This window comes from Antrostomus carolinensis, unplaced genomic scaffold (assembly GCF_000700745.2).
Source record: "Antrostomus carolinensis isolate BGI_N321 unplaced genomic scaffold, ASM70074v2 scaffold3938, whole genome shotgun sequence".
Classification (NCBI taxonomy): domain Eukaryota; kingdom Metazoa; phylum Chordata; class Aves; order Caprimulgiformes; family Caprimulgidae; genus Antrostomus; species Antrostomus carolinensis.
In genome coordinates this window covers 23,583-39,258 of record NW_010333569.1, presented here as the reverse complement: position 1 = coordinate 39,258, position 15,676 = coordinate 23,583, and the positions used below count along the sequence as shown (strand labels likewise).

General features: G+C 40.6%; 1 protein-coding gene across 1 annotated transcript in view; it reads right to left on the bottom strand.

Moving 5' to 3' along the window:
- Nucleotides 1-13,859, bottom strand: part of ELL (elongation factor for RNA polymerase II) — a gene marked incomplete at its 5' end in the record, with an annotated part of 28,268 nt that extends 14,409 nt beyond the window's left edge. The window contains 5 exons of the mRNA XM_010173894.1: nucleotides 904-1,028; nucleotides 4,108-4,361; nucleotides 7,665-7,828; nucleotides 8,111-8,232; nucleotides 13,812-13,859. Coding sequence (XP_010172196.1) covers nucleotides 904-1,028; nucleotides 4,108-4,361; nucleotides 7,665-7,828; nucleotides 8,111-8,232; nucleotides 13,812-13,859 — 713 coding nt within the window. The remainder of the gene's footprint in view (nucleotides 1-903; nucleotides 1,029-4,107; nucleotides 4,362-7,664; nucleotides 7,829-8,110; nucleotides 8,233-13,811) is intronic.
- Between the last annotated feature and the right edge of the window lie 1,817 nt (nucleotides 13,860-15,676).

Below are 15,676 nucleotides of genomic sequence, written 5' to 3'. Positions count from 1 at the left end.
TGTTTGCCAGCCAAGAGCTTTCCAGCTTGGAGGCTTTGCCTAAGGAAAAATATCTGTAGAGGAAAAAAAGTCTTTAGCAAGCAATGAGACAAAGCTATCGTCTCAACTAACTCTGTTAAGGGCTGTTTTCGGGAAGGAATGTGAGAACAGGTATCCCCTGGACAGGGAGGATTACACTGGATGGGCAGCAGCACAACCAGCCTGTGTTTTAGGGGACTTATCTCTACAGAACTGCCTCGTGTTTTTTCATGCATCCTTTACTTCAATCAAATCTTCACCTTGCAGGGTGACTGTGATACTAACAGAATTTGCAAGACAAGAAAAAAGAATAAATAGTAAACCAAACATCCACAAATTAAGTAGCAACGTCTCCAAAACAAACAGCTCAAGAGGAATAGGGACATCCAGAGGAACAGAGCACAGAAGCAGCTGAGAGGGGACAACCAGGGAACGTTGCTGCACGACAACAGCTCACTCCTTGCCTTGAACAAAGAGCAGTCTGCACAGGAAAGCATGTACAAGCAGATATGGAAAAAGGAAAGGAGAGTTTCAATGGAGAGTTGAGCTGGACACATTTGCCTTAATCCATTCATCTCTCAGGATTTTAAACCACCGTTAACTTTTAACTGTAACAGCTTTTGTTTTCCATTCAGCTTTTTCCTCTCGCTTTTAGGATAATGATTTAAAGGCAACCAAGGACAATCTGAAGGTGCTTCCACTCTGATATTCAAGTTTAGTCAACTTCTACAGCTGCCTCGATGATAAAGAGATTTACTTTATGTTAAAATAAGTCACTCAACTTACCGTAGTTCTACTGACTTTGGTTACCCTGATTTATAGCAACTGACTTGGCCCATTATTTTCAAACTCCAGATGGGATTACAGAGAAGATGGAATAATTACCGAACAAGTATCCTTTTCAGCAACTGCTGATCTCCTTCAGAGTAGCCAGGCCAATCCTTCTGCACTTCTTTGTAGACACAGTCTTTCAGAGTGAAAGTGCTGTCCTTGGCACTCAAATTTGCCACCTGGAACAAAAGTAATTTGCAAAAAAACTGTTAGGGTTTTAATTTTCTCACTGGTCCTAACAAAAGAGATCTAAGATGTAGGCAAGATCTCAGCAGATAGTGGCAGTTAGTAGTGTCAGAGAATAAGGACAGACTTTATACTTCATTTTCTAATTCTTTAGATTACTTAATCAAACTGTGCCTTTTCTTTTGCCTTGTCATTGCAATAGTTTATTATGAGTTTCTAAAGCATATCCAGTTTACTGGGAAACAAGTTGTATCTGAACAGATTATTCAGCTTGGATAGTCTGGAACAGTACAACATCAGTTTATGGAAATACCTGGAAAGAAATCCTAATGGGAACAGGCAGTTCACTTATCACACCTGTCCAGTAGCTAAAACGGAGCAGTTTATTAGCTGATAGAGGAACTCCTGTGGTGATAGCTTAGTTAACAATTGCCAGAAGATAATTTCTTGCTAACAAGCCAGTAAAACAGGCATCAGAAAGCGACTTTCTCAAGGACCAGTGACAAGAATGCCTTGTAGATATCGTGCATTCAGGAGCTGGCAGATGACACCACGCAGTTCAGTGCACTAGGATGATCTGCTGGATTTCACACAGGAGAACTTTTCCGAGGACTACTCGAGGGCAAGAACAAAACCTGTGATTACCAGCTTATAACCCAGGGTTTTACAACAAAGCATTGCACCTACATCATGTGCTGCAGTTAGCTCAGTACACTTGCATAAGAAACTTGGGTGACATTTTATCCAATTCTATCATGTGTAGTTTCCCCCACAAAACTCTGCATGGTGCCTACAGGGACAGGAAACACTTGCTGGAACCAGCAGAATTGTATTTGAATGGAAACAACCTGCTAAGAGTTATCCCACTTCCATCAGTCTTTCCATAGCTTGACCGAAAATTTAACTTCTTGCTGCTGGTTACACATCTGAAAAGTACAATGTAAGCAACAAACCAACTAAGCTTGCACTGATATTATCTTAGTGAACCCTTCTTCAGTGATTGTAGAGTACTGCAAAAGTTTAGAGGGAAAACAAAGCCTTAAATTTGTTTTTATAAAAGGAATAAGGAGACAGGTGCCAAATGCTGTGATCACAGCCAGGCTGATCAACTGGCAAAGCCACCAACCACATCCCCAATTCACTGCTTTAGCAGACATGGCTGTATTACACTTGAAACTGGAAGATGTTTTTATTCAGACAACGGAGATATTGTCCATCTGTTTAAGGATCACCCTTCTCCAGTGCTCACTCTGTTCAGGAGATGGCTGTGCTTGTGAATTTCTATTATCCACACAGCAGTAAGAAAAGCGAGTGAAGGAGTGGAAAGTCTCAAATTAACTGAAGATGCTGTTAATTCCTCTGCTTTTGCTTTAGGGAAACTATGACCTAATATTAAACATCTATGAATTAAAAGCAAAAAGCTGCAAGCACGAATACAGCAAAGCTCTCCTGATAAGTGAAAAATAAAAAGCACAGTTATCAGTTTACATGACGAACACTTTGTTTTTCCTTTCAGTTCTGTCAGCTTTCCAAAAATCCTGAGCCAAAATACAAGAAGAATTTGAGCTGTGTTTTACATTTAGATATCCCAGTAAACATGCCCAAGAGACAAAAGCAAAGCCAGGTTCTCTTTCAAAAACTCTCTGAGACTCTCTCCAGTTACTGCTTCTTTCTACAGTGGGAGACACGCTGCTTGACAAGGCTTGTAGCCCAGGCAGAACACCACCTCAGATTTTCTCTGTGCAGAGCCTGAGAGCTCCTACCTCCTTGTTTTGCTGGTGTGGGACTCTACAAGCTCCACCCCAGGCCTCCCAAAAATAGAAACCTTGCAAAATGAGGCAAAAAGGCCAGCAGGAACACAGAGTCCTGTGAGAGATGCAAGAGTACAATGAAACCCACACCTAGACGTATTTAGACATGTCACTTTAATACAGCCTGTAATTTTTAGCTTATCTGTGTCTGCTTGTGGATGGGAGCCCTGGTAGCACTGAAAGGAGATTAAATTTACGAGCAAGACATTTACAGCCAAATCAGCATTTAGCCCCATCAGGCTGACGCTGTGGATACTGCCGAACACACCACTTGCCTGCCGGGGGTTTGTGAGAGCATCAAAGAAAGGTGGTTATCAGCAACACTATTTCTAGTATTAAATCTATTTATAGCATTCAAAAGGGTGCTCAAAAGAATTCTAGCACTGCTGGAAAATGAAGGGCTAGCACACAGGATTAAAAACTAGGAAAGGAGCAAGTTATGCCAGCAATAAATTCATTTTCAATATGACCTGCCCTGTGCCCTTGGGCAAACTAACTCCTCACTGTCTCATTCTTTTCAGCTCCAAAAAAAAAAAAACCCAACAAAAAAAAAAACCCAACACAGAAGAGGGCAGCTGCAGCATTTAAGTAAATATCCCTGATGTGTTTTGCACTGTGAGACCAATAAAAGGTATTTACTGCAATTCCTAAAATGGCACCTTCAACATGACTCAAAGTGTTAAGAACTGATTCAGCTCGGAGACAGCTTTCACACTTGACATACAAATAATACGCTTTGCAAGAAGCTGCATGATCTTCACACCTAACCAGTTGCACTTCTAAGCAGTAAAGGCATGGAACAGCACAGAGAAGATATAAAGTTTGATGGAAAGGGATGTATTTTTTCCTTCATGTAGGAAACATTATGTGTATCAACACAGAACGTGTTTCTTTATGTCCATGTTAATAAAAATATATATAGAATTATAGGTTATAATAAATCAAACAGCTTGGAGATCCTCCTGTAGATAATTCTCCCAACAACCAACCCAAAGGGTTCCTCTTAAGCGACTGACCTGGTGAACCAAAGACCCTACGGCTTAGCTGCATACCCCTAAATTGAGGCATATACACGAGAGGCTTCTGCTATCTCCAGTAAAATAGCAAGGTGAATTGTGAACTTCTGGGGGACACAGCCTTTAGAGAAACATTCAGCTGCAGCTTTGAGATAACACAGGTTACGTTCAGACTAACACAGAAGGTACTACTGTTCTCAGAAGACATTTCCCTTTACCTAAATCGTTGCCTTCAGAGTACAAACCTGTTGCAGAAGGTTGTCCAGCAAATCCTTGTCCTGCTGAGAAAGTCCATCCTTCTGCAATCTGAGAATAAGTTCAGGTTTCTTATAAGGCTTTAGTGCCAGTAAGTGCACAACCCTATCTTTGAAGGGTCTCTGAGAAATCGCACTATTGCCTCTCTTTATTGCACTGGCAAGGTTGACTGGCGTTGGGCGCTTCCTGGAGGGAACAGCATCGGAAGCTCCTGGTGCAGGTTTACGCACCTGAACCTTTTTGCCTAAAATGAGATGAGAATAGTAAACTGCAGCAGTCACCTTGCAAAAGCCAGTGATCTGTCAACACGTATATGGAGTTCATTACACCACCTCAAGTGCCAGAAGATGACAAGGAAGGACAAACACAACCAGCACACCCCACCCGGACCGATACACCGTCGCAACAAGTATCCCAAGAGTTTTATGATTCACAACAAGCTTGTAACAAGTATACAGGTTTACAGAGCTTGGTGTTGCCGAGTATTATTGGCCACAAGCTTACATAAAGCTCTCTTTGTTTGCCAGCTTTTCATTTATCCCAAGTGCGTGTATCCCCACGGTTAATCTAACCATTATTTTTTTTTTCCCCTCCCTCCCTATGAGAAGAAAATTCTACATTATTATGTAGAAGAGTCGAAATATGGAGTGGAAAGACCAGAACTGGTCAACGAGCGGCTCCCTGCTGCTGATCTCAGCAAAAACTCTTACTCCAGCAGATGTTTCTGCTTTTAGAACAATAGGAACTTTATGGGGTTGGGTCCACCTCCCTTCCCCCCGCCAAACACAGCCACATGAATAGGGTCTAACACTGATACATTGGCCTATTCATTAGTGTGCTGTCTATACCAATAGAATAACCCCTTCTACATTGTAGTCGTAACTGCTGCGCCCTCCAATTACATTTATGTATACGTGAGAACATAAAGCTGCCTCAAAAAGTTCATCTCAAGCCCTCAGAGGCAGTTTTCTCAACTCCATCTCAAAAGCAGCTCTTGGTTTCTGACAACATTATACAAGAATTAATTTTTCCCCATTCCTATTGAAAACCAGCTTTAACTAGAACCCTCCCACGAGTCCCACATCACTTACTAAAGCGCTTATCAAAGAATTTTACTATTTTGGATACAGGAACAGGTCACAAAGCCAAAGTTCCTGCTACCAAAGCAAAAACCAGCAAATAAAAAAAAAAAAAAAAAAAGATAAATTTGTAGGTTTCAAGGTCTAAAACATGGAGATTCAATCAATAATCACTTTGGTTCACAAAACTGACCTTCCCTAGGACAAACAACAACCAGTATTTACTGCAAGAATTTTGCAGGCAATTCTCCACAGCTAGGAAGCAATGTTTTCAACTGAGTCATCTGAAGATACTGGTGATTGTCTGCTGTGTTTATTTTACTGAATGTAGATTGCATAACTGAATCCCCATTTCCTGGCTTTTTATTACGCACCACGCTGATGCAAGTAAGCACGACCCATCGTCGGCAGGGCTGAGTTAAGACAAGAAGGAGAAAAAAAACAACTGACACATTAAAACATCCCAAAATTCAGAGGTCAACTGGACTTCATTTCCAGAAATGGGACAAGAGGAGATTCGTCAGCTTTCTAGAACTCCCTTAACTCTTGCCAGGTCATGAACAGTAAAACACACATCGGGAGATTTCCACTTAAGGCTGGAGCCAAAATGTGCAGTGATAGGAAAAGAAGAAATTAAGTTAAAGCCAGACCATGAAGGCTTTTAAAATATTTATCCATGTGCATACATATAGATGTGTATGCATACACATTTAGTGTATATATAAGCACACACATCCCCCTACAGACATATCATCTATCTATTTACATATATAGTCATTTAAGTGTTAGTTCACGTCTATACTGTTCTGCTGATCTCCAATTTCAACATTTCATGTAAATTCTCCCACATCTGAGCTGCCTGGGATGACTCCACTGACGTTTTAAGTGCTGAGCTCCGTGTTCTCACGGAAATGTGAGAGCCAACCTTCTCCCTCCAGACCAGCCTGCAAGTGAATCAGCTGATGGTGCTGGCACACCAAATACGTGCGTATCCCACAGAGGACTGTCCTTGCCCAGGCTCTTCTTCTTCGATCGGTGCTCTCCTCCTGTCTTAAACACTGACATCTTCTCTATGCAGCACACACTCCACTCCTTTTTAACATGGTTGTGCCTCCATTTCGGAGCAGTAAACATTTTAATAAGAGGATTTCTAAATCAAAAGTTTTTTGGGTTATCTTTCTGGGAAGCAATTTGCTTTAAGAATCTTCTCCCTCACAAGCCTCACAACTTCATCCACTTACCGTAATGTTCTCAAATATAAGCTAAACAAAATAATCTTCTAGTCTACAGGAAATCAATGCATTTCCTTCCTGATTACTATCTTATTTCTCAGCTTTGAGCACTTGGCTGATAAAACAATGAGTCAGGGTCAGTTCTACATTTTGCAACTCATCATTCTCATCACAGACATCCTCTGAGAAGAAACTGGCTACAAATCACATGGGCTGCAGAAAAAACAGCTAGCTCAAAGAAAAAAAAGAAAAAAGAAACTCTACTTTCTGGTTAATCTCTGTGCCCAAAGTTTGTGAACAGATTGAAGTTAAGCAGGGACCTGAGTCCAAAGCAAAGTCTCTGCAGGTTTCTTCTGAAGCCCACTGATATTTGCCATGGTTTTATTTCACAGAATCCCAGACTGGTTTGGGTTGGAAGGGACCTTAAAGCTCATCCAGTCCCAACCCCCCTGCCAGCAGCAGGGACACCTTCCACTAGACCAGGTTGCTCAAAGCCTCATCCAGCCTGACCTTCAACACTTCCAGGGAGGAGCAGCCACAGCTTCTCTGGGCAACTTGGGCTTCTGGGTGGAAAATTTCCTCCTAATATCTCACCTAAATAACCCCTCTCTTAGTTTAATATAATTTCCCCTTGTCCTATCACTACGTGCCCATGTAAAAAGTCGCTCTCTCTCCTGTTTCTAAGCTCCCTTCAGGTACTGGTAGGTTGTTTCCTCCCCTAAGATCCTCTCCTTTCATTGCTGCAGTAAGAGGGTTTGTTGAATGCTGCAGTCAGCAGCGCTGCTTTAGTCTCTTTGTTTATTAACACAAGGGCACTGCTATCTTGCATCCGAGATGTTGCATGTTATGGTCTCAAGTGCAGGCACACACCAGATGTGTGAGAGCAGCGGTGGGACATTTTTGCTGACTTTGCTAGGAGCACAGACACTTCTGATGGATCAGCACTACACTCTCAGCATCATTGCATGACAAATATGAAATAATGCCAGAGAGGGATGTGACTGCACACAGACAATCCTCAGAGGTCAGGCAAACACCACCACCACTCATGTTCCAAGGTGGAGATGGAAGCCAAGAAGAAGTCACAATACAAGGAGAATAGCACCCTAATAAATCAAGACACCCATAAGGAACTACCAGATATTTGTTAAAGACTTTCATGGGTAAGCAAAACAAGTGTCAGCATTTTGACTTCAGAAGCTAGTGAAGACACCCCCAAATCAAGTTGCTGCTTACCTACATATCTGCCCCCAGGTTTAATGACTATAGCACTCCGGCTGCGAGTCTCCTCCTCCGCCTGTGCCATGCTTTGCCTTGCCTTCTGGTAGGAATCATCAGTAGCACACACGGTGATTTTATCCTGTATGCTTCCAAGGCAATCCAGATGGATATTGCCATTGCTGCAAAAGAAATGGAATGGAAAAAGATACTCCCAATACTGAAAACAGGCACATTTCTCTCAGTTGCTGGTGAGTAACTGAGGTTGCATTATCTAAATAATAGGAGGGGACAGAAAGAAGCTGAGAGACAAACAGATTCTTCTAGGAGTGTTGCCTTACCCAAACACACACACACAAACAGATTAGAAAGACTCTAAAAAGAAAGAACGTGTGTTAATTTGTTCAGGTTTGTCAGGGGAAAAAAAAAAGAGAGGCTAGATTGGCTTTTGCTGTACCACTCACCTAGACACATACTGCTGGATACAGTCAAAACTCCCTTGGGGGCTGTCCTTGCCAATATTTGAAAGATAAAATGTGAAAGTCCGCACTTCCGTAGGTCGATCAGGCCTTGGAATTGCAATGTGCTGTTTGGAAGGAGAAAAAATATTGGTCACTTGGGTAACTCAGACTAACACAAAATTCCATTTTTCAGTAGTCACTATACTTTATAACCATTTTGCAACCCACTAGGAGTAAAGCACATGGATTACTGCACAGGAGACGAGGAAGAGCACGAAGCTGCAAGAAGGATTCAAGTTAGTGAAGCTATATGCACTGGAAAGAGAAGGTAACAGAGAGAGATGTAAAGAACAGCTAAAGAGACAGCTACATCAGCAACAGAACAGAGGGCTGAGCTGGCAGCTCACTGTCTTTCAAAGCAGAGCCCACAATCATCTTGTTCTAGGAATCTGACCCAATTCTATTGATTCAGGCTCAAAAACAGACTTGTTACCACTGTTTATATTCAATTTAAAGCACTTGAGACTTGTTTCTTTAGAATTAGTGATCCAGCACTAAACATAGTACAAGCCAGGTCACTAGGTAGCATGCTTATTCTTTTTTAAGAGATTATAATTCCATAACGAGATTTCATGGCTCACAGTAGAGTGTGACGCTGCTGCTAAATTAAATATTTAATCAAGCACTAAGTGTGCTCCTCAGACAACTCTCCAGCATTCTGCATTGTGTTCCTCCCCCCAGCCATTCATTTTTCAAAAGGGAAACTGTTTCCCTTCTGCGTTCAAGATCCGACGTAAATCTCAGCATCCGAGTTCTACGATCACATCAATATTTGATAATTAAGATGGCTTCCAGAAAACGAGACAGAAGGAACATCAGCCTCAATCTATTTTAGGCTACACTCTACCACACAGATTTATATTTACCCAGATCACCACACATATGCAGAAAATATATACGCCTAGCAAACCAACTCGTGGCATCCACGTATGACTGTGCTCCATAAACGATCACTGCTGGTACAGAAGGGTTTCTAGGTGGTTTCCCTTTGACCTCAGACGTCTACAGCAGTCTGAAAACCCAGTGCATCTGGGTCACTTCACTAAACCACAGAGATGTTCTCAGAACCTGCAAGAAAATGCTTGTACGACCCTGCAGAGAGCTGAGCCCGCGCAGCACTTTCCATTTACTCTCCGTAAAGAGCAGCCCTCCTCCAGCCAACCCTCAAAACAGACTTCCCTTCTTTCAAAACATCAAGCCAAGAAACCCAGGGCTTGAGCGATACAGAAGGGCAAGTTATCCCCCTGCACAGTCCCAGGATCTAAAAATACTCAGGAGTTGATTTGGGGGCGATCCAGGCGTTGACGGGCAGCGCTGACCCCCGTTATCTGCCCTGCCAAACGTGCGCCGAAGCCTCGAGCCCTTAATCTACCCCAGCACCTTCTGCCCCCACCCATCCAGAACGAATAAAAGTCTCTTCTGCTTTACAAGCGAGCTGAGAATATGCTCAAAGGCCAAGTTATGTCAACAGTAGATTTGTGGGTATTTTCCAGTTGGCACCTTTCACTCACCAGTTAATTTACTGGGAATGGGGCAAGAAGTTAAATGCAACGGGGCTGTTCAGCTCCTGGTGCTGTTTGTTGGGGGAGCGAGTTGTGCTGCACTCAATGGGTTTGTAAAATAAAACCTGAAGGATGTAACCAAATCCTATATTCACATAATCAAAATAACTTATTTCAATCTCCTGATTCACTGTTGTAAAAACTGCTCTGAGAGCCCCAACTTTGGCATTTTTATGGAGTTTTTTCCAGCTTCTTCAAAGGATGTAAAACGAGACAGGAGCAAGAGAATCACTTCAGCATTAAATGGTGCTCGTTCCAGTACTGAAAAGTGTAACATATGCAAACTGGCCGTTATCTAGGAATTATTTTTAGCTGAAACAGAAGGTTTCTCAAGCCACCAAATCAGCATGGTAACTGCTTTGAGGGAGCCCTAATTTTGGTGCTGAGTATTACACCAGTAACCATAGACACTTAAAAATAGCTCACTTACAGATGTGACTTCTGTTTTTTTTTTTTAAAATTATTTTTTTTCCTTTCAAGTAATTTTCATCTGTGTACAGCTCATTCTGAATGGCAATTTCACTCTCCTCTATTAATACCAGCATAAGTTCATCCCAAGAAACAGAGGAAAACGTCATATTTTCCAATCACGTAACGTTAAGACGTTTTGTTCCTAACAGTCACATGTAAGAAAGCTGTGTGAAAATACATGTATTTGTCACTTGGATTATTTTTTCCCCCCCCTCTTCAGTTCAGTTCTTTCCCTGTTTCCCCCACCCAGTAAGCACCTGCAAATTTGACCCAACCTAATCTCTAATTCTGCACATGCTTCTACCAAAATAGAAGCATTTTCAGCTTTTCTCATACAGTTATACACACTTTTGTAATGCTTTGGTACTCAAGCTCTTAAATTCTAATTTACATGCATGTTGAAAGAAGCAAAATGCTCCAGACTCCATATAAATTTACAAAACTATCCAAGAAAATCTAGTTCATGATGAAAAAGTAATGAACAGATGTTGCTCTTAAGGAATATCCAGATAGTCCCACTTCAGCATCTCAAAGCAGATAACACTCTGCTAATTACGACCTAGTTACCACTTCAGAAATTCTGATTATTACACAGAATATTGCACTGAAAAAGTAATTAACAAGACTAGCATTGCTATAAGGAAATGCATCCCACAGCAAAGATCATTTACAGTCCACAGTTTATAAAAAGTCTCTTGAGATTTCATCCAGATCAGGATCCATGCAGGAGGTTTTGTCCCCTGTCACCAAAACCACTTGTTTTATTTTGGGCTAAAACCAAAGACATCCTCCTTTCAGCAACTGGCTGACCCTCTGGTTTATTCCCAGCCAGTTCCTTTCTCTGTTTAATTACAGTATTAAACAAGAAAGTTGTTTTCTGTATATCAGAAGCTGAGAGTATCCTTGACAGCATTCATTAGTCTAACACTGGGAATAGGTAAAAAAAGACATGGACACAGCAATTTAAAAGCCCCACAAATAAGGAGAATCAACAGGTCAGGAGGCTTCTAGAGAATTCAATTAAATTAAGGAAGCAGCAGTTTGTTTTAAAATCTTATGTGAGGTCCTGCTTCCCTCAATCATCAAATATTTTTAAGTTTTTCCTTCTTGGGAGAAGGTTATTTATACAGAAAAGTCACACTATCAAAATCTCGTATCACTGGACACTGCTTTAAATCACACTCTGACATTTGTGCTACATCTAAAACATACCAGCCTCCAAAGCTAATGAGAAATCTTCTCCATAGCAACATTGATTAGGAAGAAAAATAGGAAGGCAACAAACTGGAGAATTAAGGTATAGTGGCAGAAAGTGTATCCTAAAAATAAATAGCTAAATAAGTATATTTCAACGTCATCATTTCAATTTGAGAACTTGTAAAAATTTCTGAAATTATCTTTTCAGCCCAACTGATAGGAGGGTCACTAGGAAGCACCTAAAGCTGTCGGTTCCTGAAATCAGGGCACAATATATGGGTACTACACTTCAAACCAGATGGTTAGGGCAGCTGCCAGCTTCTTGTCATACCCAGTAAAAATAATAATAAAAGGACAAAGAACTCTTTCTATCCGCCCCAATTGAACTGGATCTCGCTTTCTTCAAAGCTCTACCTTTGGCCTTTACTCGACAGTGCAATTAATTAAACAGCTGAAAACGAGGGAAGCAGAGGTCAGCTCTGTGCTGTCAACATCCTCCTTCCACCCGCAACGCCCCGGCGCTGCTCACGCCGCGCAGGGCTCGACGCTTCGCTCTTTAAATGGCAACGCCAGACGCAATCGCGCTGCTGCGCTCCTTCTCCATTCAACCCCGACTGTAATTACAGTCCACTGGCAGCAGCTCTTTCCCCAAAAACTCTTCTCTGGAACTTAAGGGCTTTAATATAATTAAGTGCATTCAAGGTTTATTTTTAGTTTTTTATAAGGAAGTGCAACATTTAAAAATATTTTTTTATTATTATTTTAAGGAATTGCATCATTTTAAACCAGGCATTTTTGAAATGATGCCGTTTTTCATAACTTAAAAATAGGTATTTTTAAAATTATTAAAAAGGGACTGAATCATTTTAAAATAAATTTTCTTTTGGTTAACCTGAAAACGCCCAGTTCTGTATCAGATCCACATGAAACCCACTACCAGGAGAACACAGCGGCTGAGGGCAGTGGATCGTTTTAAGCTGCTCCGATTAATTTTGCTATATTTCCTTCGAGGAGGAAGATTAAGAGAGGAGAGGCATTTCTCAAACTTAAGCAGTTTTACAGGAAAAGTCAGGTGTAGATCCTCTCAAGGTGTTCTACAAAGGGTTTGCAGTCTATTTAGCTTCTCTATTACATGCAAAGCTGTTTGCTCATCTAATAGCAACAAATCACGCACCCTTAAAAGTTTTCCTCGTCACTCACTCGCTTCTCATTTTGCCAAACTTCAGTTGCAGATTTTTATCTCAGCTTTTTTGCTGAGCTTTCTGGGAAGTTTAATTGTAAACACAGTAAAAAAAACCTGGAAATTGCTCCTTTCTTTATTCCCCAGGACAAAAAGGTTTGTATTTTTCTTCTTAACTTAGGATAACAATCATGTCTTTCCTGCTATGTTTTTTTAAGAGAGTACCATGTACTATTAGAGAGACTAATAATATCACAAGGTGAAATGTGGGCAAGGTGAAATGTGCTAGACTTTAATGCCCACTTAATTCAAGCCTTTTTTGCAAGTTTTATTGTGCCACCACAAAAAAAATCAGAAGTTATTTACAGCAGAGTTCAGATTCTTGGGGGGGAAAAAGAAAAAACAACTTAAATTCTCCTTCCTTATGCAGAGCATCAAAGTTAAACACACACCTTTTTGTATCAAAAAGGTATATAAATGACATTTTTCAAGTTCACTGAAGAGTTGCATTACTTTACCAGAAACACTACCAATTAAATCTCAACGTTGTCAGTAACTGGCATGACAGACTGTTTCAAGCATCTATAAATATCTTGGAGGAGTTCAGTCATCGGAACAGCAGTTAGAGAAATAAAACTCCTAAATATAAAAAAAACCCCACCTTTTTGGTATTCACAGAAACTAAAAACCTCACAGTTCTTTAGACATGCATATTAAATAAAACTTCAGTGCATTTGTAGCAGCCTCTGAGCACTTCTACTGTAAATAACTGGTCCCCATAAAATCTTGCACCAAGTTGACCAGGCTTGGCACAGTGTTTCCTTGGGTATCCGTGAGTTTTCCATGGATTTTGGTGAGTTTTCCATGGATTGCTGCACCCACCACAGTCCTGCCATCAGTGAACTTTCCATTTCCTTGTTCTACCCAACAGCACGACCTTATAAAATGAAATTTCACCACCAGCAACACTGGTAGCACTTTGCATTGCTATGGATTTAACAAGGTTAGAAAATAAAGAGGAGGGGAGGGGGAAGTTTTTATAGAGAGATAATCCAGGGAATCAATGAGCAAACACTTTCCTGGACCATATTGGAACTTTGCATCTCTTATTTTCAGAAATTCAAGCATCATTTTCTGAACTGGAACAGGACAGACATACAGAACAAATACCTTCCTCAGATTAATTGTATAAGGCAGTAAAGAACTTTCCAAGGCATTCCACATACAAACTTACCCCTTGGCTTCCTTGAAACTGGATTACTGGTTTTGATGTCACAGCATCCTAGAAAAACAAGGGGGGGGAGAGGAAAAAAAAAAAAAAAAGATTACCTTAGAGAAATTTAAAGCTCCAACATTCACTGCCAAAAAATACTCAGCTTGAGTTTTCACCCATACTTTTTTTTTTTTTAAGGGAAAAGGTTCAGGGAAATATACAGAATTCTAAGTGAGAATATTAAAAAAACCCCTCTTGAAACAGTGATTTCTACCTAGAAAAGGGATAAAACTGTAACATCACCAGTAGTTAAACAACTTCACGCTTGAAAATCATTAACCCTTACTGCAGAAAAAATCTCTGAGATGATACCCAGATGGGCTACACTTAGTTCCTTCCTGACCCCTAAACCATATTTCAGGCACAGAACAGCTTAGTTGTGTATCTTCGGTGCTTATGTAAGTGTTGAGTTAAACAGTGGATATTTGAGGGGAAAATTTATTACAGTTCTAGGTCCGAGAAGGCGCTAAGCAAATTTTTTCCAATAGAAAGCTGGCAATTCACTGGAAAAGCAAACTGCAACTTCATTGCAAAATACTCTTGTTACGTTGCCCATTTCAACAATCAGCCTCTTCCTCCATGCTCATTTGCTTACATTTCAAGAAGTCATATTCCTGCTAAGCACAAAAACCCCTTAAATCTGCTCAAGACAGAAATGCTGCTGAATTCCAGCTTTTTTAAATTTTTTTTTTTTAATTGCAATTCCACTTTTCGCTTTGCTGTGATTTTACACAGCTCGTGAAAACTTGGGATTTCAAACTCTTACCTGAGGTTTCAACTCTAAGGAAAGAAATAACATATGCAATCCAAGCCACGCTGAGTTTTTATTTCTTAAATTTCAGGAGAATTTGTGGCTGCATTGGTTTTATTTCCTAAATCCCATAAAACATTTCAAGACACACTAAAAGACGCCGTCCAGCAGCACAGGAGTCATGCTCCATGGGGTGGAAAAAAACCACATTGCGTGTGGGATCCCACTGTGAAGCCTTCCAAAGGGACTGAAGAATTTACAAATAGGTTGAAATGTGATTTAGGAGCAAAACACATTGCCACATATACATGGGTGACACATTTTTCATAGGGAAAAATGCCAAAAGTTTAGAAGATTAAGTCCAAACGGTGCATTTATATTGTTCTTTCTGCATCGCAGTGCCCGCATCTCCCGGCACTGATAAAAAAATGATAATAATAAAATAATAATGATAAAATAATAATAAAAAAATTCACGTTGACTTCCACGGGGTTACAGAAACAGTTACATTTAGCAGCAAAAGAGTTAACAGCTTGAAAGCCCATTAAGTTTATCATCTCTCATAAAAACCTTTCCAAATGCTTTCAGCCCAGGAGTGAGGAATCGAAGCCATAATACGCTGACTTTAAAAAATAATAATAATAATAATAATTTACTAGCAAGAAAACATCCTTCTAGCACAGATGAATAAGCTCATACCAAGACAGAGTCTTCAGAGCCTTTTAAAAGCCCATCCAAGATGATTTAACAGATCTGCAACACACCCTAAATTGTTACACGAGATCTTTACGACGGTGAGTAAAGCGAGAATAAGCTCGAAGCTGAGAGCACTGGCTCCGTGTTGGATAGAGAGTTTTATAGACCCGAAACAACCTTTGCTAAAGAAACAATAAACAACATCTTGCTCTTCGTACAGAGATCACTGAATTCCTTGAGTGCCACGACATTGCATACCACAGCACACTGTTCATAGACAGACTGGCCAGCTTTTTGTTCACGGTGTCAGCATGTACTGTGCGGCGTGTCCAGAAATTCATATGAACATACTTGAGCAAACAAGCATTTGAAACATTAA